The sequence below is a fragment of the Leucopleurus acutus genome (assembly GCF_964270905.1).
Source record: "Leucopleurus acutus genome assembly, chromosome: 3".
Lineage (NCBI taxonomy): Eukaryota > Metazoa > Chordata > Mammalia > Artiodactyla > Delphinidae > Leucopleurus > Leucopleurus acutus.
Genome location: NC_139145.1, coordinates 9,303,800 through 9,329,763, shown reverse-complemented (window position 1 = coordinate 9,329,763; position 25,964 = coordinate 9,303,800). Strand labels below are relative to the sequence as shown.

Sequence of the window (25,964 nt, the reverse complement as noted above, 5' to 3'; positions counted from 1 at the left end):
GCATAGCTCATTTTATTGTTCTGCCTTGGAGATACTGCATTTTTTACTAATTGAAGGTTTGTAGGAACGCTGCATTCAGCAAGTCTATCGGTGTCACTTTTCCAGTAGCATTTGCTCACTTCATGGGCAAATTCACATTTTGGTAATTCTCACAATATTTCAAGCTTTTTCATTATTAATAATAACATATATATATATATATATATTTTTTTTTTTTTTTTTTGCGGTACGCGGGCCTCTCACTGTTGTGGCCTCTCCCGTTGCAGAGCACAGGCTCCGGACGCGCAGGCTCAGCGGCCATGGCTCACGGGCCCAGCCGCTCCGCGGCATGTGGGATCTTCCCGGGCCGGGGCACGAACCCGTGTCCCCTGCATCGGCAGGCGGACTCTCAACCACTGCGCCACCAGGGAAACCCCATATATATTATTATTAATATATTTGGTATAGGGATCTGTGATCAGTGATCTTTGCTGTTAGTACTACAACTCGCTAAAGGCTCAGATGATGGTTAGCATGTTTTAACAATATAATATTATTAAATTAAGGCATGTACATTTTTTAGGTATAATGTATTGCACATTTAATAAACTATAAGATAGTGTGAACATAACTTTTACATGCACTGGGAAACAAAAAATTCGTGTGACTCGCTTTATTGCGCTACTTACTTTATTGTGGTGACCTGGAACCGAACCCACAATATCTCTGAGGCATGCCTGTACAAAGCCCCAAAGCCCCAGAGATTTTCTTTTCTCTTCTGTTGCGATCAACGTAGCTGACTAAGGCATGTCTCTCTTCCTAACTACCCGTCTACCACATCTTCTGTTTCCTTCTCTGTGCTTCTTTCATCACTGAGGTCCCTAAGTGTGGGTGCCTCTCTGACCCCGTGTTCCTGTCTGTTACATCCTCATGCCTACAGGGCTCAGTCACTCTCAGATTTAACCAACTTTTTGTGGATGACTCAAATCTGGATAGGCCAGTCAAGCTTTAACTTTACCTACATCTGTCTGCAAAGCAATATTTCTGCTTTAATGTCTTGCAGGGACCTCAACATGACTGAAATAAGCTCTTCCCACTAGAAGCGCCCTGTGATCCCGCAACGGCACCACCATTACCCCAGCCAATAGTCAGTTGATTGTCATATTCCGGAATGTTCTCTCTCTTGGTGAAATAGACCTTACATCCATCTTTTCCTTCCTATTTCCATTATCCTAAGGGAGTCCCGAATCATCCCAGACTTAGAATCATCTCAGTTCTAGGACTTACTCCATCACAATCAGGAATCTTCCTCCTCTTCCTCCTTTCCCCCCTTTTTTTCTCCTCCCCCATCCTCTTGACTATATTTTATTGAGCCCCTACTATGTACTAATTATCCCATCTAATCTTCACCTCAGCCCAATGAGGTATTAATATGAGCCTCAGTTAACAACTGAGTAAAACAAGGACTAGGTCGAATAAATCATTTCCCAAAGTCACACATCTCAGTGGCAGAGCCAGGATTTGAACTCACCTCTCCAAACTGATGCTTTATCTTACATGGGAGAGTTAAGTTATGGTTCTGAAGTCAGTGCACAAGGGAAAAATTGTATATACTCAAAAATGCCCTTGAAAAACCCTTAAATCACCCATAAGGGACAGTACACATGGTTTTGTGTGTTTAAGCCGGGGCAGTAATAGGTGTGTATAATATGGGATATAAAAGAATGAGAGTAGTATGGCGCATGTGACAGACACTGCTAACTATCACAGCCATTTCCTTCTCCTATCTTTCCTACAGGTAGAGCCAGTCTCCCATAAAATAGCAAAAATGGTAGGTATTCATGTTTCTGGTCTTTCCTGAAGCTAGAAATGGTCATGTGACCCAGGTATGGCCAATAAGATGTAGGGGGAAGCCTGCTGGGAACTTATAGGAAAGATTTTTCTTCCTAGATTAAAAAGAGAAAAACCTCCAATGAAAGTTTTCTCTTTCTGCCATTATTTTCCTGATTTTGGATGAGGCTGTGAGAGGAGGAGACGTGACAGCCATTTCGCAACCCTGAGGCAAGAAAGCATGAAGTAAAAATTCAACACACTGAGGAAGGTGGAGTGGAAGATAGAAGGACACCACTGAGCTAATCCTGGTCCACTGATTTGTGGATTTCTAAGTCAGGTGACAAAAGCCTTTAATGTGAAAGCCCCCTTTAGTTGTCTCTTCTGTTACTTGCAGAAAAAAACATTCCTAACTGATGTACTGGGATCTATGAAGAACATGTATCATGCTGGTCCCTTGGAAAAAGTTCACTAAATGGAATGACAGGTAGAAATGACCTCACTTTTCAAGTATTATATTCTTCCTTTTTCTTCTTATATGTGTGCCAATTACATATCAATGATTTTGTGTAAGTTAAATTTGCATAGGATGCGATTCTGCTATACACTTCCCAGTTTCTGCTTTGAAAACATCCAGGGCTATTTTCTACCAGTATAAACTCCTCAGTCTAGTTTATGAAGACCTCCCAGTCTTATCCCTTCTGTCCATTCAATCTTATTAATATCCTGTAATACCTGGAATACCAACATGAAGCACAAGAAACAGGACCAGCCACATTTTAGTGCCCAGAGCAGGACTTAAGGGTCTTACGTTTCCTTCCTGCCTCTGTCCCTGAGGCCAGAGTTCCATATCTTGAAATTCTGTGGGTGGCCCCCAAATGTGCCTGTGAGCAGTGAAAACAAAACAACCCATGGCCTGTGTCTCTACAGTACCACCTAAAAAACTTGACTCCTGAAATCAAAGCTTCTTAGGGCTAAAGGGACTCTTGGGAGTAAAGTATTCAATACTCTTTAGCCCACAACGTTCTCCTAAAGAGGTTTACACGTAGGTGAGTTACACACTTAGAAAATGTACTCCAGCTGCCTGGTTCTGTGCGCAACCACACACAGCAGGCCTGAGAACACACCCCTGCTCAGGCCCTTCCCCTTCTGCACAAACTTGTTCATCTTTGTGCCACTTTATTAATGCAAAGTAGCTAGCAAAGCTGATTTTGAAGGAGTTTTAGTCCATTCAGAGCTATGACACGAAAGATACACCACAACTCCTGGAGTAGGACCAAAACCACGTGTAGGCATGTTCCAGCCCCAGTACATGCAATAGTTAGGGCCACACTCCCAAACGCCCTCCAAAACTGCACCATCTCATCTAGGTCAGCTGTCATGCATGAGCGCTCAGGCAGAGACTTCTCTGCCTTCAGATCAGTTTCTTTCTCAGTGAAACTTCCCGCAACATTGGTAGGTCATAAGTACCACTGATTCGTTCATTCAGTCACAAACATTTATTGAGCACTTACTTACCGTGTGCCAGGCGCTATTCTAGGCACTGAGGAATACAACCTTGGGCAGAAGAAATGAAATCCCTGCCCTCATGGTACTTGACCTAGTGGAGAAGATGGGTAAAAAATATCCAGTGTGTCCGAAAGTGCTAAGCGCGTGGAAAAAATCTAAATAGAAGAAAGAGGACAGGAAGCGTTGGGAGAGTGTTGAAATTGTAGACAAGGGGTCAGGGGAGCCTGGAGTAGAAAGTCTTGAAGATAAGGGAACGGATGGAGCAGATATTTGGGGAAAGAGCATAACAGGCAGAAGAACCTGAAGTGCAAAGGCCCTGAGTTTTCAAACTTGTCTGAAGTGTTCAAAAAATAGACAGCAGGAGCCTGGTACAGCTGAAGCCCAGTGAGCGAGGAGGAGGGTAGGGGGTGATGAGCTTGGGAGGTGATGTGGGTAGATTGTGCAGGTAGGTCCTTGTGGGCCATGCTGAGGACTTTGGATTCTTCACTGAGCAAGACAGAAACCACAGGAGGGATGTGAGCAGAAAAGTGATTTGATCTAATTTAGGTGCTAAAAGGATCCTTCTAGCTGCTTGTGTTGATAACAGGCTGTGGGAAAGGAGGGCAGAAGCAGAGAGCCCTGGGTAGAGGCTGCTCTAACAAGCCAGCCGAGAGATGACGATGGCTCAGCCCAGGGTGGTGGCAGCGGAGGTGGGATAACTAGTGAGTGCATATTAAAGACAGAACCTATAGAATTTGCAGAAGGATTGGCCATGGGGTGTGTGAGAGATGGAGGAGACAACAAGATTTTTGACCAGAGCTCCTGGAAGGACAGAGCGGCTATGCACTGACAGGCAAAGACAGGGAGGGGCAATACTGGATGATCAGGAGTTTCGTTTTGGACATCTTGAGTGTGAGATGCCGGTGAACTCCTCCCTCAAAGTGGGTACTTTGAGAGAGGTCCAGGCTGGAGATGTAAGTTTGGGAAACACCAACATAGAAGGGGGACTTAAACCCCTGAGGTTGGATGAGATCACCAAAGGGCTGAATATAACCAGAGAAGTCATGAAAATGGGTTTTTTTCTTTTTCCTAAACGACCCCCCCACCAGTTCCCCCTCCCCCCAGTTCTCAGCTTCACCCTTCTACTACACAACCCCACTAAAGGTGAGGGACTTTTGTCTCTGGGTCAGGCCCAGGTTCTCAGAGAGAGGAGAGATTGTCCAGCTTCTGCAACCTCTGTCACAGCACGGCATCTGCAGGTCCTATAGTTCCTCCCTGCATAAATCAAAGCACAGCGGCTTTTCAGTTGGCAGCCTCCGCCTTGGCCCCAGGCACCCATTTGCTTCCCGTTCCATTGAGATCTCCTCTGCCCGCCAGGCAGCTACCTCCCTGCCTTGGTGAGAAGAGAGAAGTCATTAGCCCTGAAAACTGTAGAAGCCGTGGCCAGATGCCTCTCTAGAGGCAGGCTGGCATTTGTCACAGCAATTCAAGAGGACAAGACCGTGATCAGCCCCCAAACCTGTGGAGAGATAGATGGCAAAGTCTTCTCCCGTCACACAGGGAAAATGGCCAAGAAGCTCAGTACAGAACAATATTACCTGGCCATCTGGCCCTCACTCAATCTCTCCCCACCCCAGTCGGGGGTGGAGGGAGAAAGGAGGACACCCTTTTTTTTTTTTTTTTTTTTGCCATATGCGGGCCTCTCACTGTTGTGGCCTCCTCTCCCTTTGCGGAGCACAGGCTCCGGACGCACAGGTTCAGCGGCCATGGATCACTGAGAAAAGTGGCTCAGGTCTTAGCCATCAATCTATGCCAATCTACCATTTCTGGAAATCTGCCCAATTTTTTTCCTGCCACAATGGAGCCCAAGATGGGGGAGAAAAGGAAGGATCCCTCTGACTTCCCTGAAAAACTTGGCTTTAGGGAAATAAGACTCAAGAAAATGGATTCTGGATCCAGATCTAACTGAGTTCAAATGCTGGATCTACTATTTATGAGGTGGGTGACTCTGGGCCAGTTTTTAAAGTTCTTTGAGCCTCAGTTTCTTCATCTGTGAAATGGGGATAATAACGGGACTTAACTCAGAGGGTTGTAAGAATTGGCTGAGCATATAAACATGTACAGTATATCATGTTATAACTGCCTCGTAAGTTCTTGTTTGTCCATGTTGCCAGTGCTGTTAATAACAGGTATTATGTTCATAAGGATACTGGGGTGGATATAGCTCTTTGCCTGAATTTAAGTTAGGCCCAGGGTTATCCTAGATTTAGGGATGTGTCCCAGCACAGCAGTTGAGATCCTGATCTGCCCTTTACTAACTGCGGGACCCTCATCTCTAAAAAAAGGCTTATGCAACTGAAATGTGATGATGCACGTGACATTGTTCATATAGTGCTGGCACACAGTAAGTGCTCAATAAACGATAAGACTAACAATCATGGCAGCCAGCATCATTATTATCACTGTCGCTGTTGTTACAAGATGGAGAAAGAAGCTCCTGCTGCTAGGAGGTGAGGTGGTTCCTGATGGAACGTGGTTCAGCAAATATCATGACAACCAAATGCTCTGAACAATAAAAAGATCGATGCTCTCTCAACGATAAAACTCTCTGAATGATAAAAAGCATTTGTGCCACAGTGGGGGATCCTTTTGGTACCCAGAGCGACTGATCCTCTGCTTGGGGAGGGGAGGGATTAATGCAAAGAGACATTAAAATAAAATGCAGTTGGCATTTACGGGAGCCGTTCCTTGGTCTCAGGAGTTAGAATGCTACTTGTGTTTTATCGTTGTTGTTGTTGTTTGGAATGCTGTTTTTATTTGCAGGCAACTCAGAACAGCTGTGTAGGAGGTAAAGGAAAGAGGGGAAGCTGAGGAATGACTACAAGTGCTGTTCGATTAATCAAAAAGGGAAGAGAGTGCAAACGGTGGGTGACTTTGGCCGAGTCATTTTGACCCTTCTGGTCCTCAGTTTCTTCAACCATCTAAGAAAAAAGGGGGAATTGGAATTACTCTCTGAGGCACCCTATTTCTCTATAAAGGGACCACAGGCTGGGTATTTGGGGGGACAAGAGAAAGAAAGAGAAGGCAAAGTTCTGATGGCAGAACCGAAGGGGTGGCAGTACTTATCTATACCAGCCCTACTACCCCCCAAACTGGGACTCCAAGGGTCCCTGATATGAACATACCTTCTGATTCTGGAAGATTCATGATTATCCACCATCTCGATGTGACCTTGGGCAAATTACTTAGCCTTTCTGTGTCTTAATTCCCTGTGAGTAAAATAAAGGAGTTGGACCTGCCAGAGTCCACTGAGCCCTTACATTCAATGATGCTACAAAAACAAAGCCAACATCTGTTCCCTGATGGTCTCCAAGTACTTGGGTCTTTTCCTCATTTCCGTCCTCAACGCAAAACTGCCCAAAACCTGGGATGGTACATAGGACCTTCCAAAAAGGAACCTTTGTTTCTTACAGTCACAAAATGTCAGGGTAGGTAAAGACCCAGAGCTTGCCCTTGCCTGCTTTATCTGATGTCAGGGTATCTGTCATAGGCTCCTGGACCATTTGGCTATTTCTATCAATGCAATGGTCCCCATCTCCTTAAACAGCTTAGAAAATTCCCCAGAACACTCTGATTATCAGAAGTGTTACCACCTTCCAGTTTAGCAAGCATTTATTTTACTGAGCACCTACTATATGCCAGGTATGGTGCTAAGCCCATGAATAAAAAAAAAAAAAAACAATCATCTTCATTCCTACCCTGGTAGTGTTTGCAGTCACTTTTCTTAACATGTACAAGTGTATTATCTGACCTCTTTGATGTTTACATATATTTGAACATTACAGTAAAAGCTCTGTCATCTCAGAAATAAAGCCAAGCTTCTGAAATCTTCCTCTTACACATTTTTAGTTTAATGAACAGAACTTCAAATACAAGGGGAGGATGCTTTAAAAGGGGTTGATCACTTACAAAGTTAGAATTTCTCTGAGGCCCTGAGCTACACAGAGCACACAGAAATCCATGGGTAAGATCTTTTCTACCAAATGTCACACAAAAGAAGGCCAAAACCTTGGTAAGCCACGAAAAATGAATGGTGTTTTAATGCTGCGGTTTGCTTCAAAATGTGAGAACCCGAGTTAATCAGAAAGTGCACATTCAAGTCATCTTTGTCTCAATGTCAAATTAATACACTTGAGTCCCCTCCCCCAAGAACGCGAAATTAAGAGTTTACTGCATTTCCCCATCGCTGACATGGAGCAGAAGGCTAGGTTTGCTGGGCTTTTATTCTTCTCTCCCTGTTTCTAGCTTATAACCCAACAGGAGACTAAACCGCCCCTTGCAGTTTGAAGTAATAACATTTGAGCTATGTGCCTGATTTGAAGGAGATAGAACCACCAGACAGTAAGGAAGAAGGGATGATTACTGGAGAAGTAAGAGTAAAGCAAGAGAAGGAAATGTGGGGAAAAAAAAAGAAGGAAAGGAGAAGAGGTTAAGAAATGAATAGAATCTACAGTAGTGGCTCCTTGTGGCTTTTGACCCCCTGAGACTCTAACGAAAACTACAGACCAGAAAAATATACAAACACACAATTTTGGCATGCAATTTCAGAGGGTTCGTGGATCCCATTACTTCCAACTCTGAAGCTATCTGTCTCAAATGAAGAATTTCTCCTCTAGAGGCCCAGCAGATATCAGGAAACTAGAAAAGAAAAGACCACCTTGTTGTAATCAAGGAGCAGATACAAACATCCAAGTAGCAGACTGACTGACCTATTAAATGGTCGCCTTTCAACTTACTGATCACTTATTGAGACTTACTACATGCTCAACAGTATGTGAGCTTCCCTAGGTGTTTCAAGAACTATGTTATAAAAAGCCAGGTTTACTTTAAAATTTAATTTAATTGTTTTTTATTGGGGTATAGTTGTTTTACAATGTTGTGTTAGTTTCTACTGTACAGTGAAGTGGAGTTCCCTGTGCTATATAGCAGGTTCTCATTAGTTATCTATTTTATACATAGTAGTGTACATATGTCAGTCCCAATCTCCCAATTCATCCCACCCCTTCCTTCCTTCCTTGGTGTCCATATGTTTGTTCTCTACATCTGTGTCTCTATTTCTGCCTTGCAGACTGGTTCATCTGTACCATTTTTTCTAGATTCCACATATATGTATTAATATACCTTATTTGTTTTTCTCTTTCTGACTTACTTCACTCTGTATGACAGTCTGTAGGTCCATCCACATCTCTACAAATGACCTAATTTAATTCCTTTTTATGGCTGAGTAATATTCCATTACATATATGTACCACATCTTCTTTATCCATTCGTCTGTCGATGGACACTTAGGTTGCTTCCATGACCTGGCTATTGTAAATAGTGCTGCAATGAACACTGGGGTGCATGTGTCTTTAAAAAACCAGGGGTTTGGGGACTTCCCTGGTGGCGCAGTGGTTAAGAATCCCCCTGCCAATGCAAGGGACACGGGTTCGAGCCCTGGTCTGGGAGGATCCCATATGCTGCAGAGCAACTAAGCCCGTGAGCCACAACTACTGAGCCTGCGCTCTAGAACCCACGAGCCACAACTACTGAGCCCGCGTGCCACAACTACTGAAGCCCACACGCCTAGAACCCTGTGCTCTGCAACAAGAGAAGCCCCCGCAATGAGAAGCCCATGCACTGCAATGAATAGTCCCTGCTCACCACAACTAGAGAAAGCCCGTGCGCAGCAATGAAGACCCAACACAGCCAAAAATTAATTAATTAAAAATACCAAAAAAACCCCAAAACAGGGGTTTTTAAGGCTCCTTCCCACCAGCAAGGTCAAGCCAGCTCCTGTCAACAAAAGTCAGCCCCAGGAAGCATAAATTGGTACAACCACTTTGCAGAGCAATTTGGCAATATCTAGTGAAGCTGGGGATACATACAGTACACAACTCAGCAATTCCACTCCTGGGTATATGCCCTAGAGAAATCCACATGCAAGATTGAGGAGACAGCTTGGTTCAAAATAGCACGAAACTGGAAACAACTCAAATGGACAAATACATGGTAGACTGTTCATACCACAGAATACCATGCAGCAGTAAAAATGGATGAATGGGAATTATTCTTGTCAATCAGATTGACCTCATGTTGAATGCTAAAGGCAGTTTGTAGAAGAAAACATTCATAGAGAAACTTAAGGCATGCATAACAACACATATATACTTCTTATATACTTATGTAGTCAAAATGTAAAATAGGTACCATATATGTCTTATATTCTTACATAAAAGTGTAAATACCCAAATGGAAATGATAAACACGAAATTCAGGAAAGTGTTTCTGGATGGAGAGAGAAAGGAATGGGGCCAGGGAAGGGAATGCAGGGACTTACACTGTATTACAAAGGTTTCATTTTAAAAAAAATTGTTATTGGAGTATAGTTGATTTACAATGTTGTGTTAGTTTCAGGTGTACAGCAAAGTGAATCAGCTATACATATACATATATCCACTCTTTTTTAGATTCTTTTCCCATATAGGTCATTACAGAGTATTGAGTAGAGTTCCCTGTGCTATATACAAAGGTTTCTTTTTTTTTTTTTTTTTTTGCAGTACGCCGGCCTCTCACTGCTGTGGCCTCTCCCGTCGCGGAGCACAGGCCCTGGATGCGCAGGCTCAGCGGCCATGGCTCATGGGCCCAGCCGCTCCGCGGCATGTGGGATCTTCCCGGACCGGGGCACGAACCCGCGTCCCCTGCATCGGCAGGCGGACTCTCAATCACTGCGCCACCAGGGAAGCCCGAGACAGACTCTCAACTACTGTAAAGGTTTCATTTTGATGGTAGTTTGCCACCTCACCTCCCTGTTCTCACCTCCTCCACTCTTCCCCTCACCCACTCTGCTCCAGGCACGCTGGCCTCCTCACTGTTCATCAAACACGCCAGACACAGTTCAGCCTTAGGGCCTTTGCACTTGCTGTTCTCTCTGCCTGGCACTCTCCTCCTTCAGTCATCCTCATGGCTTTTTCACTCACCTCCTCTAGGTTCTCATTCAAATATCACCTTCCCAAGGCAAGTCTTCCCTGGCTTCTAGCCCTCCTGCCCATAAGACATCCCATCCCTACTCTGTTTTATTTTTTTCTCTGTAGCCCTCATCAACATCTAACACACTAGATATTTCATTCATTCATGCATTTTGTCTTTCTTCACCCCTAGAATGTCAGTTCCACAAGAGGAGGGGCTTTTGTCTGTTTTGTTCACTGCTATGTCCCAGAGCCTGGCACATAGTAGTTGCCCAGTAAATACTCATTGAATGAATATTTGCATACACAGGCATTTGTTATATTATTCTCTACTTATTTTCGAATGTCTGATTATTTTTATTATACATTTTTTAAACAACAACAACAAAGTCAACCACTGGGCTCTTGCACTGATGAGTTTCCTAGAGAGCGACAAGTGCCCAATGCCATAATATGTCCCAGGAACCTTCCAAGGTCGCAAGCCAAAGAAGTGTGGGCACAGCAAACAGAACTCCCTCAGTGAACACCCAAGCCTGCTAGAGCTAGCCCACAGTGCTCGCAACAGACCACTCAGATCTGAATGCCTCTAATGAAACAGCCCAATATGATGCTTCGGTGAGAAACAACATTGTTTTGAAACAACAGGTATGTTCAAAACTTTAATTGTGAGAGCCCAGCCAACACAGCATGGGTACTAAGACCCATGACATCTACCAAGAGAGACAGGACCTGGAGCAGCAACAAACCCTAGAGGAGAAATAGGATCCCACAGAACAGAACTATGACCGCATACAGGAGAACTACGAGGAAGGTCTCCCAATGAACAGGGGTCTTGGAAGAGAAGAAACAGACTTAGCTTGGGAGAGAGGAGTGGGTAAGCAAAGGAGCCAGAAATCATCATAAAATGGTAATGTCTATATTGGGACCCGATAAAGAGTTTGGGGTCTGTGACAAAGATTGGCTGGCTATCCACCAAATCCATTTCTGTTTCCTTCTAAGTACAGTCTGATGCTTCCCAGCTTCCCTGCAGCGATGTGTGGGCATGTGACTGAATTTTGGCCAAAGGCATATGAGTGAAAGAGGTTACATGCAGGGACTCAGCCAGGCCCATACAACCTCCCAAATATCACCATCCATGCTCGTTTCTCTTCCATGGTTTGATGCAGACAAGCAGACCTGATCTGTGGGTCAAACAATAAGGAACCACAATGTAGCAAGGACCCGGGGCTCCCTCAAACACTGTGCGGAGGAAAGAAGCCTGCCAATGAGGAACAGCTGTTTTGGTCTTTCAATGAGTAAGAAATAGACTGCTGTTGTGTTTAAATCATTACCTAGTTTTGGAATTTTTGTTGTTGTTGTTATAGCAGCTAGTGTTACCTTATACAGGGTCCTTGGTGGAAAGTGCATACACATTCCCCTTTCAACTATGGTTCACTGTACCAGATCTGAAAACTCCTCAATACTGCAGTAACTGCACCTTACTTAGACTGGTTTTGTCCATAATCCCATCACAATCTCTTGCACCCAGAAGTCCTCAAAAAACATTTACCAACTTAAAATGAAGGCAAGATATCCCCAAGCAAAGCAAAAGAACCACGCGTGCACAACAGTTAAAAACTTGAGTTCTGGAATCACATAATCTCAGGTTCAAATCCCAGCTTCATCGCTTACTAGCTGGGTGATCTAAGGTCCCTCTGTGCTTCAGATTCCTCAACGGTCACATGGGAATATTAATATTTCCTAATTCATTGGGTGGTTGTGAGGATTAAATGAGAGAACGTACATAAAGCACTTTGGAAGCAGTCAATTCTAATAAGCTATTATTCTAATCGTAACAGAAAGCATCCGCTCTGAGATGCAGCTGAGATGAGGACGTTGCGGGGAAGGAGGCACATGCACATTGAAGAAGACCGTGGGGCCTCAGCCTTCCCGAATCCAGCCTGGACCACATCAACCCTTAGGTTTCTGCAGTCCTCGTAATTCAAGATCATTCTAAGAAACACAGCACAGGCCACTTACCCTGTTAGCACCACCACGAAGTCCATCACATTCCAACCATTCCTCAAGTAAGAGCCTTTATGGAAGGCAAACCCGAGGGCAATGATTTTAATTCCAGCCTCAAAACAAAAAATTCCAATGAAGTATGGTTCTGTGTCATCCTGGAAGGGAGAAAAGGTAAGGTCAGTGTCTTTAGCTTGGCAGAGGGTGGCATGAACAGGGAACCAGCCCGCTCGGATAAGTGTACGCACTTCCCCTCACCTCTCCTGACCTTCCAGCACTCACTGCCCTCCACTGCATCCTGCCTGGAGCTACCCTGTCCAAAGGCTTTTGCAAGAAAAACAGAAACATGGAGAAGACACCTCCTTCTTTCCTTGTGGCCAACTTTACACACTAGTTGGACACACAGAATTGTTTGTTCGGATGTGAGCTGTTTAGTAGGGCAGCCACATGTGGCTACTTAAATTTAAATGAATTTAAATGAAATAAAATGAAATATTCAGTGCTGCAGTCACACTAGCCACATTTCCAGTGGCTACCATATTGGACAGTGCAGACGTAGGACATTTCTATCACTGCAGAAAGTTCTAGAAGAAAGCACTTGTTTAGAATGTTTTCTTGTCACCTATATCATTCAGGCCCTTGTGCTTGGTCCCTGTGCACTGACCTCACCCCCAAATCTGACATTTGCGAGGGTTCTAAGCTGGTATGCACCAGTACAGCTGTTCAGGTTGCTAAAATATTGGAATCAATGCTTCTGCACTGGCTGGTAAATGGCCAATGTCCCAACTCCCGGCCCCTTGCCAGACCTCCTGCCAGATCTGGCTTCCAGCTGATAGTCAATAGTACTTGGAATTAAGCTATAAGCTCTGCTCCATCAGAGCCCCTACATGGATGTTCCCCAATGTGTTATGGCAATGTTTCTCAGGCTTCAGTCATTTGCATTCTGCTTTCACGAGTCTTTCCATGCCAGCTTGCCACCAGTACTACTAATTGTTTACCATTCTTTCAACAGACTCTTTTTACTTAGCTTGATTGTAAGCAAAAGCAAACAAAAAAAGTCCTGAAATCATAGTTTTTCTGGGCTAGTTATCTATTTTTAGGATATACATTATACTATGTAACTATTAAAATTTAAAAGCCTTGAGATCATTAATACTTTGTGGATTAGGAATGAGTGGATTCTAACATCTCTCTCTCCCTACACTTGAGTTATGACAGCTGGCTTTGAAATGGTGATGGAAAGGAGAGAGGTCTCCTTCTTGGCAGTGTCAGAATGCCAGGAGGGGAAGCAGGGGGCTGGGGGATGGCTAGGGGCATCGAGAAAGATCTTAGTACTAGTTTACAGCTCTGCAGAGTTTCACCAAATCATCAACTGGATTTTGAATGTCCCTCCAGAGCTGATATTCATATATAGGAAACGCTGGGGATAGAAGAACGAGCTAAATGACATCCCAAGCAAGCTACCAGGCAGAAGTCAGAATGTGGGACATTCCCTAGAGCAACTGGACTGGTTTCTGCAGGGTCAATGGCAGGAGGGAAAATAAGTGCTTTAGATAAAAAGTCTTAAGCAAACTAAAATCTAGACCATGTTTGGGTCTTGGTTCAAATGACCTGGAAAATGCCATTTCTGAAACAATCACAGATATTTGATTAGCGGCTGTGTCTTCGATGAGTCCCAGGAACCACTGTTGTGTTGGGTGTAAACATCTCACTGGGGTGATGTAAGAAAGTGCCCATATTTATCCTTTGGCCGTGCCGCACGGCTTGCAGGACCTTAGTTCCCCGACCAGGAATTGAACACAGGTCACAGCAGTGAAAGCGTCGAGTCCTAACCACTGGACCGCCAGGGAAGTCCCAGAAAGTGCCCATATTTTTAGCAATGCAGACTTAAGTAGATGGCAGTGAACGGACATTTTGTCTGGGGTTTGCCTTAAAATACTTTGGCCAAGAAAGACAAACCAAGGAAATAAAAAGGGACAGAAAATAGGAAATGAGGCAAAACCTTGACAGTTGTTGAATCTGAATGATGGGCTCATGAGGGGCTCACAGTACTGTCCTCTGTGTATCTGTGTATGGCCAACATTTTTCACAAGAATTTTGTTTTGTTTTTATTTATTTATATTTTTATTTTAATTTTTTGGGATGTGCCTTGGGGTGTTCAAGATCTTAGTTCCCCGACCAGGGATTGAACCCGAGCCCTGGCAGTGAAAGCGCTGAGTCCTAACCACTGGACGGCTAGGGAATTCCTAAGAATTTTGTTTTGAATGTGACTTTTCATGGACGAGGTGACCACTCTCACCCACCCCCCTCCAGATTGACATGAGGTCTGCTGGGGAGGTGAGAGTGGAGGATGGGCAGTGAGGACATCTCTCTCCCCAGATTATTGTGTTCATGAAATTTAGGCTCCCCAGGTAGGGGGCCCACGATCCGGTTCTTGGTGCCAAGACGGAGAGCCCACTCTGCCCTCGGCTCCCATGGCCACACCAGTTTGCCACCAAAGCAGAGAAGAGACCTCCCCTAGAGAGACTTCACTCACCAGTCGTTCAGACATCGGGGTCTTGTCATCATCAGGTAGGTGTTGCTCCAGGGCGAGGACAATGCAGTTTGCTATGATGGTGGCTAAAATCATATATTCAAAGGGAGTATCACAGAATTAAGGAAAATCTTTCCAGCTTTGCTTAGGTTCAAAGCACAGTTGAGTGGAAGGTACAGAGATGTCCCCTGTGCCCCTGTCCCCCACACAGGCACAGCCCCTCCTGTTATCAACATACCCCAACAGAGTGGCACATCTGTTACAGTCGATGAACCTACATTGACACATCACGATCACCCAAAGTCCATAGCTTACATGACGGTTCATTCTTGGTGTTGTACACTCCATGAGCCTGAGCAAACGTTTAATGACATGGATCCACCATTATAGCCTGATCCAGAGTAGTTTCACTGCCCTGGAAACCTGGCAGATGACTTTGTAAGGAAAATGTGGACATTCTTCCTCCGTTTCACCTCCAACCTTCACTGGACAAATATTAATTCAGCACCTACTGTGTGTCAGGTCCTGTTCTAGGCACTAGGGACACAGCTGCCCTTGTGGAGGAGAAGTGAGTGAGTGAGATAAGCACATTATACAGTACATTAAAAGATGGTGAATGTTACAGAGAGAAAAAGCAGGAAAGGAGACTGGTGGTTGCAATTTAAAATACAGTAATCATACCAAAAGTAAAATAGATAGCTAGTGGGAAGCAGCCACATAGCACAGGGAGATCAGCTCGGTGCTTTGTGACCACCTAGAGGGGTGGGATAGGGAGGGTGGGAGGGAGGGAGATGCAAGAGGGAGGAGATATGGGAACATATGTATATGTATAACTGATTCAGAAATTAACACACCATTGTAAAGCAATAATACTCCAATAAAGATGTTAAAAAATTATATTCTAAAGCTAAAAAAAAATACAGTAATCAGATCTGATATCAAAAGCAAGAGCAACAAAAGAAAAAATAGATAAATTGGACTCGGCCAAAATTTAAAATTCTGTGAGCCAAAGGGCACTGTCAGTAAAGTGAAAAAACAAAAGCAAAAAACCAACCAACAGAATGAGAGAAAGTACTTGCAAATCAGATATCTGGTAAGGGTCTGGTAACAGAATATACAAAGAACACTTACAACTCAACAACAAAACAATAACCCAATTAAATAACAGGCAAAGGGCTTGAAGAGACATTTCTGCAAAGAGGATTAGGAAAACGCAAATCAAAACCACAATGAGAGGGCTTCCCTGGTGGCGCAGTGGTTGAGAGTCCGCCTGCCGATGCAGGGGACGCGGGTTCGTGTCCCGGTCCGGGAGGATCCCACATGCCGCGGAGCGGCTGGGCCCGTGAGCCATGGCCGCTGAGCCTGCGCGTCCGGAGCCTGTGCTCCGCAACGGGAGAGGCCACAACAGTGAGAGGCCCGCGTACCGCAAAAAAAAAAAACAAAAACAAACCCACAATGAGATGCCACTTCACATCCACTAGGATGACTAGAATGAAAAAAACAGAAAACAATAAGTGTTGGTGAGAATGTGAGAAATTGGAACCACTATACATTGCTGGTGGGAATGTAAAAACAGTGCTGCCACTGAGGAAAATAGTTTGATGGCTCCTCAAAAAGTTAAAACACAGAATTACCATATGATCCAGCAATTCCACTCCTAGCTATATACCCAAAGAATTGGAAAACCGGTACTCAGATACGTGTTCACAGCATCAATATTCACAATAGCCAAAAGGTGGAAGGAGCCCAAATGTCCATCAATGAATGAACAGTTAAACAAAATGTGGTATATCCATAGAATGGAATATTATTCAGCCATAAAAATGAAGTACTAACACAGGCTACGATGTAGATGAACCTTGAAAACATTATGCTAAGTCAAAGAAGCCGTACACAAAAGACCATATCTTGTATGAATTCCATCGATACGAAATGTCCATAATGGGAAAATGCACAATCAGAAAGCAGATTGGTGGTTGTCCAGGGCTGGGGGAGGGGAAAACGGTAAGTAGCTGCTGAATGTTTTGGAACTAGATAAAGGTGATAGCTGAACAACCTTCTGAATGTACTGAATGCTACTGAATTAGTCACTTAACAATGGTTAGTACTGTTCTGTGAATTTCACCTCAATAAAAAAGAATATGGTGGTCAGGGCAAGTCTCCGAGAAGCAGACCTTTCAAGGTCTGAGGGAGGGAAGGGATGGTCGGTCCATATGGCTATTTCCAGATGTACATTCCCTCTCTCTCTGGGCACAAACTCCTCCCTGCATCCTGGGAACTCTCCTCCGGGTTGAGGGGTTGATGAGGCTACCAGATAGTCCCGACGGAGGGTCTGCCCTTGGGGAGGGTGTGTCCTGCTCACTTCGTATTAGGGACTGATCTGCTGATCAGTCGGTAAACCAGAATATCCCTGCCCCCCTGCCAGATCTGCAGAAGCACCCTCAGGCCTACAGCCTTAGCGAACAAAGCTGCAAATCTAAAACAATGAACAAAATGGCAGTAAGAACATACATATCAATAATTACCTTAAATGGAAAGGAAACTAGCATAACAAAGCTGGTAATTGCTGAGAACGAGGTTTAGGTGTGGAGAAATGGATGCTAGAGGGAGAAAGCCATAGGGTATTGGTGACTCTGGAGCAGGAGTTCCCAACTTCTGAGCTACTGACATCTGCAGGTGATCATTCTCTGTGTGTGTGGGGGGCGGGGGGGGGGAGGGCTGTCCTGTATATAGTAGGGTGTTGAGCAGCGTCCCTGGCCTCCGCCCACTAGATGCCAGTAGCATCCTCCTCTCCAGTTATGACAACCAAAACTTATGACAACCAAAAGTCATCTCCAGATATTGCCAAGTATCCCCTGGGAACACTGAAATCCACTGTTTTGCAGAAAGATCAAATAGCATGTCTTGAACTTGGCCATGTTAAACTACTGCCCTCCTCCCAGCTTTCTCTCTTACGAACTTAACTAGCCTCAGTCTCCTGTTTGGCCCTAGAGTTACCTTGGGCATCTTGGAAGCTCTGTAAAAACCAAGGGATCTGGGGTTTCCCTGGTGGCACAGTGGTTGAGAGTCCGCCTGCCCGTGCATGGGACACGGGTTCGTGTCCCGGTCTGGGAGGATCCCACATGCCGCGGAGCGGCTGAGCCCGTGAGCCATGGCCGCTGAGCCTGCGCATCCGGAGCCTGTGCTCCGCAACGGGAGAGGCCACAACAGTGAGAGGCCCACGTACCGCAAAAAAAAAAAAAAACAAAAACCAAGGCATCTTACAGGCTGGAGGAGGAGTTGGAGTGTATACCCACTTTCCAGGTGTGTAAACAAAGTCTAAAATAGACAACCTGGGAGTAAGAGTCTAAGTAAGCCGGGAAAACCAGGTCTTCTTTGTCACCAGCTTCAGCCTTTGCCTCCAGCTGAAAGCAGCTGAGCCACGCTCCACGCACACTTTGAAAAGCAAATCCAAGACTCAGGGCAATTTGGGGAGTCAACAAAAACCATCCTGCTGACGATCATCTCTGATTGGCTTCCTGCCTCCGAGCTGACAGTCATTAGAAGCACAGAGAACAAAGCTGGACTGTGTTGCACAAATACTCCATTCTGTCTCACCCTGCAGCCCAGAAAATAAGAGACAATATTTGTACACAAAGAAGCAGTGCCAAGCCCTTCCCTGGCCTCCCCTCGCGGAGCCTTCTGAAGCCATGATTTGAATCCGATGATTTCACTTCCCTTCCCTGCCAGCTACCTCCCTGTTAGCTTCCGCACGAAGCTGCCGCCTCACTCTTCAGGGCCCCCTGGCCTCCTGCCCCTAAACAGCTGGGATGTGACTTTCTCTGCATCAGATTCGAGCTGAGGTTCCAGGAAGAGTCCCAGAAGGCCAGGAGCAAGCTGCACTTTCAATGGGCTGCATTAGGAGGCGTTCAGTTGGCCGCTGTCACCTGGATTTCAGACCCAGAGCTCTTGGGTATGACAAGGAAGCCTTAGTCAGCATGGGGGCCGACAGAAAGTGGCTGCCCACTCCCACCTTATTTCTTTTTCTTAGTTTTTGTCAGACATGGGCACACTGGCTATCAAATGTCATCCCCCTCTCTGCACACACCCATGCACCCCGCCAGTGTCCACAGACACACGCCAAATGGGTGCAACACTGACCTTATACCCTTGCTACTCAGTGTGTGGTCCGCGAACCAACAGCATAGGCAACACCCATTAGAAAAGCAGCATGTCAGGACCCACGGTGACCTGCTGAGTCAGAGATCTTGAGCAAGGTCTCCAGGGGCCCTGTGTGCACACTGAAGTTTGGGAAGTGCTGCCTTAGATGTATTTCAGGGGGAGGAGGAACCCAGGTAATTGTGGCTTTGAGTCATCCAGAAAGAAGTGGGGGCTCGCCTTTTTCCTCCAAGCCTTCTCCTCCATGTTCTGACCCCAGGGGGAGAATTCAGGAGGCCTGGACCAGTCTTCTGCCTCCACTGAAGGGGGCTGAAAAGAAACCCAAGCTCTTGATGGAGCAAGAGAATGTTGGAATGAGACAAATACGCAGCAAAGAAGATTCTGGAAATATTCACAGCCCTCCCATGGCTACCATCTCACTCAGAAGAAAAGTCAACGTCCTCCCAGCAGCCAGCAAGGTCCTGCCCGACCGACCGGCCCCCATCACCTCCCTGCCCTCATCTCCTCCATTCTCCCCCTCGTTCATTCAGCTGCAGCCCCACTGGCCTCCTCCATCTTTCTCAAACACATGAGGCACATTCTACCGCCAGGGCCTTTGCACCTGCAATTCTCTCCCCTAGAATGCTCTTCCCCCCACACCCCCAGAGACCCACATGGTTCCCTCCCTCACTTCCTTCAGGTCTTTTCTCAAAGGTCATATCCTTAGTGAGCCTTTTACCCCCTTTCCCTACTTATTTTTTTTCCTTGGCCCTTGTCCCCAAACGTCTGCTGTGTTTTTCTCCTTTATCTGGTTCACTGTTTCTCTCACCTATTAGACTATAAGCTCTGTGCAAGCAGGGATTTTTGTCTGCTTTGTTCTCAGCACCTAAGAGGAGATCTGTTACAGAGTAGGTGCTCAGTAAACACCTGTGGAAGGAAGGAAGGAAGGGTGAGTGGGTCTTGCTTTCCACATCTCTCCCCTCACCTCATCACGTGCCAAGTCTCCGTGGGCACACTAAGGATACAACCGGCTCCTTAAAATAGGCAGTGATGTGGCTGGTGCACAGACGCAAAGGTAGGGTACCGCGTTCTTGGCACAGGAAGTTCTCTCCCCAAGCAGAAGTCAAAGGTGGTCCAGGCAGGGGGAGGTGAGGCTTTCTAAGCCCAACCCTGAATCGTGCCTGATCCTCCCAATTTAGAAAGCCTGGGTTCTAACTCACAGCTGCGGTGAGCAATGCCTCTGCGAGCTGAGCTGAGCCTTCCCGCTCCCTGATTGGTTCAGGGAGAAAGCACCTGTGTCAGTGGTATCCAGAATAATCAGCCAGCCAAAGAGGCCAAGGAAGGGGGGAGGTAGATGAAAGGAAAGAAGCATCCCTGGTGGGAGGAAAAGCTGTCTCCTGAAATGGCTCATGGAAGTCAGGCTAGCAAACAGCCCTGCAGGCAAGTGCGGATACACAAAGCTTCCCCCACAATGAGATTGATCAGGACCCACAGAGGCCCCAGAGAGGGGCTGTGTGTGACACTGGAAACCACCAAGTGATTTCTTTGCAGGGAAGAAAGGCTGCATCTGTGAACAGGAGCTGCTCTTGGGATCCAGAACATCAAGGAAAATCAATTTGTAAAGTTGGCATGGCTGATGGTTCCAGCCCCTTAGCAAGACCTTGCAGAATGTCCAAATAATTCATCCTTCTCTTTGTGGTACCCCGCCCCCATTCCCATCTCATTTCCAGCCTCCTGTGGTTGGTGTGAAACATCAGATCAGGTTTGTTAACTCATCAAGGTCTTGACACTACCATGGGGGCTGCCTGACGGGTATGTTCTGAGGAAACACATACTTCAATGAGTCAACCCAGCAGTTGAGCTTATGGGGAGAAGCCAAGTAGGTCTTATTTTCATGTTAGTTCCATGCTCGTCACAATTACCAGGAAAAGAGTAGGGGGTACCAGGGCCCTGAATGTATAGGTGTAGGACATATTCCTTGCTCTGCTAAACATGCCACAATTTAACTCGGCAATAAGATCAACTATTATGGGGCCATAACAGGGACAACAACATAATTACAGCTGCCATTTACTGACTGCTTCGTCGGGCAGACACCAAGCTGAGCACTTGTTGTTTCAGTTAATTCCCTGCAACAATTCTACAAGGTAGGGTCTATTGCAAGCCCCATTTTCCAGATAAAGAAATGAAGGGTCAGAGAGGATAGACACATTTCTCAAGGTCATACACACAGTAGGGCTCGCTCCAAGATCCATGCTGGTGGTCCCCACCATAGACCACTCAACAGCTTACCCTTACTTGTTAGAAGGTAGATGTTTTTGCCTTTATTTAAAAATTGGAGTTGGGGTACGCCTGGGGTGTTAACCATGGATGAGGCCAACTGGATCAGCCCTCGCCTGAGTTCCAACCACTGCCACAATTTAATGCAGTAGTTATCAACCGCTGCATGCTGGTTCACACCTTCATAAGCCCATCCTGAATGGGTCATATTAACGAATAGTTCAACTTCGAACAATACAACTAGTCTCCCTCGAGTTCTCAGACATTGGCTTCGAACTCTCCAACACACAGTACTAACCAAAATCAAGCTAGAAAAGAGCTCTCCTCCAGCAGATCAGCTTGAGACTGAAGGGTGATGATGAGCTAACAAGGGCAACGCTGGAGCGGCCCGGGATGGTTTCAGCACCACGGCCAGCGGCAAGAGGCGCAAGTTTAATCACACATCCTCCCAGACGTGGCAAGCTGGGGCAGGACAAGTAAACCCAGTGTCAAGTATTAACACGCTCCGAGACCATTGCAAAGGCCTACATTTCACATACACAGTAGAGGCATACACATGCAAAAAGATTCATTACGTCAGCAGGAAAATCAAATAGAGAAAATTAAAATCCCAACACTAGATAGATTTCATGTGCTGTTTGTTTTTTTAATATTATCCAAGGATTTTCAACACTTTGGTTCTGAAAAGAGAAGTCTATCCAGGGCAGCTAAATCATGCTTCTGCTCAGAAAACTGGAAGTATCTGCATGAGAAATTATACAGCAAAGTAGTTGAAAGGGTTTGGCGGTCGGACATGGTTTTGGACTTGGGCAAAGGAGTTTCCTTCCCCAAGCCTCAGCTTCCTCATATATATAATGTGAAAAGTAGCACCTACCTCATAGGGCTGCGTGAGAATGGAATGAGTGGATACACACAGTAATACACGCAGAACAGAGCATGGCATATACTATGTACTCAGTAAATGTGAGTGTTGTTTTGTTATGGTTTACTCTGGTTCCTGTGAGATTGGGAAGCTTTATATGCTTACGAAAGCATAATACAGGGTTCATCTCATCGTAATCATGCAATCAGTGTTCATTATTTTTATTTCAATTGCTGCTACCAGTATTATTAACTTTTCCTATTTCTTTTTTACCCATGTAAGTCTCATTCCCCTCCCGTCATTGGAGAGCCTAAACACCTACTCTCATCATGGCTGATGAGGTTGTCTCTCAAAACTGAAGTGTTTCCAGGAACAAAAACACGGTGAATGTGTGTGGTCCACTCTCTGAATATCAGGCTTAAAATAAATGTTGCAAAAAGATCCATCAGCTATTTCATACACATGGGATCCTACAATACGTGACCTTTGGTGTCTGGCTTCTTTCACTCAGCATAATGTTCTTGCGGTTCATCCACACTGTGGCATGTTATCCATACTTCACTCATTCTTAAGGCTGAATAATATTCCATTGTACGGATATACCACAATTTGTTTAACCATTCACCCACTTTTGGGCTGTTTCGACATTTTGTTTATCTAGAATAGATGACTCCATAGAGATAGAATGCTGATTTGTGTTTGCCCAGGAGTCTGGAGGAGGCAGGAAATGCATAATGGGTACAGGGTTTCCTTTTGGGGTGATGAAGATATTTTAGAACTAGATAGAGGTGGTGGGTGCACAGCACTGTGAGTGTACTAAATGTCACTGAACTGCTCACTTTATTTTTTATTGAAGTCTAGTTGATTTGCTGAACTGTTCACTTTAAAATGGGTCATTATGATATGCGAATCTCACCTCAAGTTTTTAAAAAATCCCTGTTGTTTATCCTTCTCCTTTTCCCTCCTTGATTCTCAGAGTTCGCCTCCTATGCTTTTATTCACTGACTTTGGCAGGTAACTTTTTCCTCAGACAGCCCTCAAGATCCCTTTTCAAAAAATAAATGGTTTTAATTATAATAGGAATATGTGCTTATTGCATTTTTTTAGTTTTTAAAATTTATATCATTTAAAAAGTGACAAGTCCTTACACCACCCCACTTCCCAGAGATAATCAATGCTAGTAGTTTGGTGTTTCTCTCTCAGATTCTCCCCTACACACATTCTTTGCACTGGCTGCTTTCTCTTCTACCTTCCCCCTAGTTAGGAGCAGGGCTTACTCTCTCACCTCCTTCAGGTTGTAATAAAACACCTCCTACACTGTTGGTGGGAATGTAAATTGGTGCAGCCACTATGGAAAACAGTATGGAGGTTCCTTAAGAAACTAAAAATAAGAGCTACCATATGATCCAGCAATCCCAACTCCCGGGTATATATCCAGAAAAGCTGAAAACTCTAATTCGAAAAGATACATCACCCCAATGTTCATGGCAGCACTATTTACAATAGCTAAGGCATGGAAGCAACCTAAGTGTCCACCAACAGATGAATAAAGATGTGGTATATACATACAATGGAATACTACACAGCTATAAAAAATAATGAAATATTGCCATTTGCAGCTACATGGATGGACCTAGAGATTATCATACTAAGTGAAATAAGTTAGACAGACAAATATTAATATGTTATCACTTATATGTGGAATCTAAAAAACAATACAAATGAACTTATTTACAAAACAGAAACAGACTCACGTAGAAAACGAACTTATGGTTACCAAAGGGGAATGGGGGGGTGGGGGAAGAGATAAATTAGGACTATGGGATTAACAAATACACACTACTATATATAAAATAGATAAACAACAGAATTTACTGTACAGCACAGGGAACTATATTCAATGTCTTGTAATAACTATAGTGGAAAAGAATCTGAAAAAGGATATGCATAGATATATCTGAATCACTTTACTGTACACCTGAAACTAACACAATATTGTAAATCAACTATAGTTCAATTAAAAAAAAAAACATTGTCTGGGCTTCCCTGGTGGCGCAGTGGTTGAGAGTCCGCCTGCCGATGCAGGGGACGTGGGTTCGCGCCCCGGTCAGGGAAGATCCCACATGCCGTGGGGCGGCTGGGCCCGTGAGCCATGGCCGCTGGGCCTGCGCGTCCCGAGCCTGTGCTCCTCAACGGGAGAGGCCACAACAGTGAGAGGCCCGCGTACCACAAAAAAGAAACAAAACAAAACAAAACAAAAAACATTGTCTTCCCACTGAGGCCTTCCCTGGCTACCAGATCTAAAATTCCAACCCTGTCAACATCTCCACCTCTCTGCCCTGTTTGTTTTTTTCTTGTTTGTGTTTAGCAACTTTTCACATTAAACAAATTAGGTCATTTATTTATCTTATTTATGTTGGTCTCCCTCACTGGAATGTCCACCCTAATTGGAGGGAGGTGGGGGGCTAAGGATTTGTCTGACTTGTTCTTGATTGTATGCCCAGCAACTAGGACAGTACTAACACGTAATAGGTGCTCAATAAATACTATCAAATGCATGAACACAAGCATTCCAAATCGTGTTTTCCCTTTACAAAATTGGGATCGTGATACATAATGTTCTGTGATTTGCTGTGCCCCTCACCACGATGGACACATTTTCCATATCAGTATATTGGACTTCCCTCTTTTAAAAGGCTGGGCAGTATTATCGTGAATGGATGCATCATCATTTATTTACTGTTCTCCTAAATGCTTCCAGTTTGTCTCTATTACAAGCAAAGCTGTGATGAATAATCTGACCATACATCCTTGTGTATCTGTGAGGACTTTTTCTGTGGGATAAATTCCAAGACATGGAATTGCTGGGTTAGAGGGGGTGCAGGGTGCACGTTTGACATTCTCATAGATACTGCCAAATCAACCCAGAGATTCACAGAGCTATATTTTACAGTGTTTTAGAAAGTGAAGTGAGTATGTGTGTTCATTCTGAAATTAAATCCCTGATTTAAATGTAAAAATTGCTCTGTAACAAAAAGTTTAAATGTGGAAGAATTAACATGACTCATGGAAAACACACATACATACACACACACGCATGCACACACACACAGCAAAATGAAGTTCCCTTAATGAAAAAGAGAAAGGAAAGAAGTACCAAAACAAGTTTTGAACAGGAGGTATTGGTTAATTTTAAACTCTTGGGGTCTGAGACTCCAAATAAGGACTGAATACTTCTCTTTGTTTCTCTCTCTCTCTTTTTTCAGGACAGTAAAGTTCCCTGGACACATCTGAGTGATGTGAGATCTCTGTCTCCTGGTCCAATTTACAACCATGTTCCCTGGCATATTCACTCTTCACTCTACTAAGGGGAAGTCATTCTCCTGTCTCGTTGTACTGTCACCCCTGTGCAGTGGTCAGCAAAATTCTCCATTTCCTCAGCATCTTCTCAATATATTTTATCTATCCCTTGGCTTAAATTCAAACTTGAAAATTCCCTGAAGACCACCAACGCCTAGGCCAAGGGGGCCACTGGCACCTTCAGATTAGTTTCCCCAAACAGTAGGAAAATCCAGCCCAGGGAGACATCTGCCATGATAGTCCTAAGTAAACAGTGAAGCCAAGGAGAAGAGCCCCAAGAAAGCAAGAGAGACAAAGAAGGACCCTCCCAATCCAGGTGAGGTGAAAAAGGTATGTAAGAACCCAGATGAGGTGAGTAAGGCCCCCTCAAACCCAGGTGTAGCCAAGGAGAAGGTCCCCAAGAAAGGCAGGAAGGCCAAGAAATTCCCTCTCCCAAACCACACAGGTCTCTCCCAGTGCCACTGGGCTCAGCAGGAAGTCCAAGGTC

At 44.9% G+C, this 25,964-nt stretch overlaps 1 protein-coding gene across 5 annotated transcripts in view; it reads right to left on the bottom strand.

Moving 5' to 3' along the window:
* CACNA1A (calcium voltage-gated channel subunit alpha1 A) overlaps positions 1–25,964 on the bottom strand; it is a gene marked incomplete at its 5' end in the record, with an annotated part of 237,674 nt that overhangs the window by 179,586 nt on the left and 32,124 nt on the right. For 4 of the 5 annotated variants that reach the window (XM_082834912.1, XM_082834911.1, XM_082834913.1 and 1 more), the window contains 2 exons: positions 12,324–12,463; positions 14,842–14,947. In XM_082834912.1, the coding sequence (XP_082691038.1) occupies positions 12,324–12,463; positions 14,842–14,947 (246 nt within the window). The remainder of the gene's footprint in view (positions 1–12,323; positions 12,464–14,841; positions 14,948–25,964) is intronic. The other variant, XM_082834914.1, reaches the window with a different exon arrangement.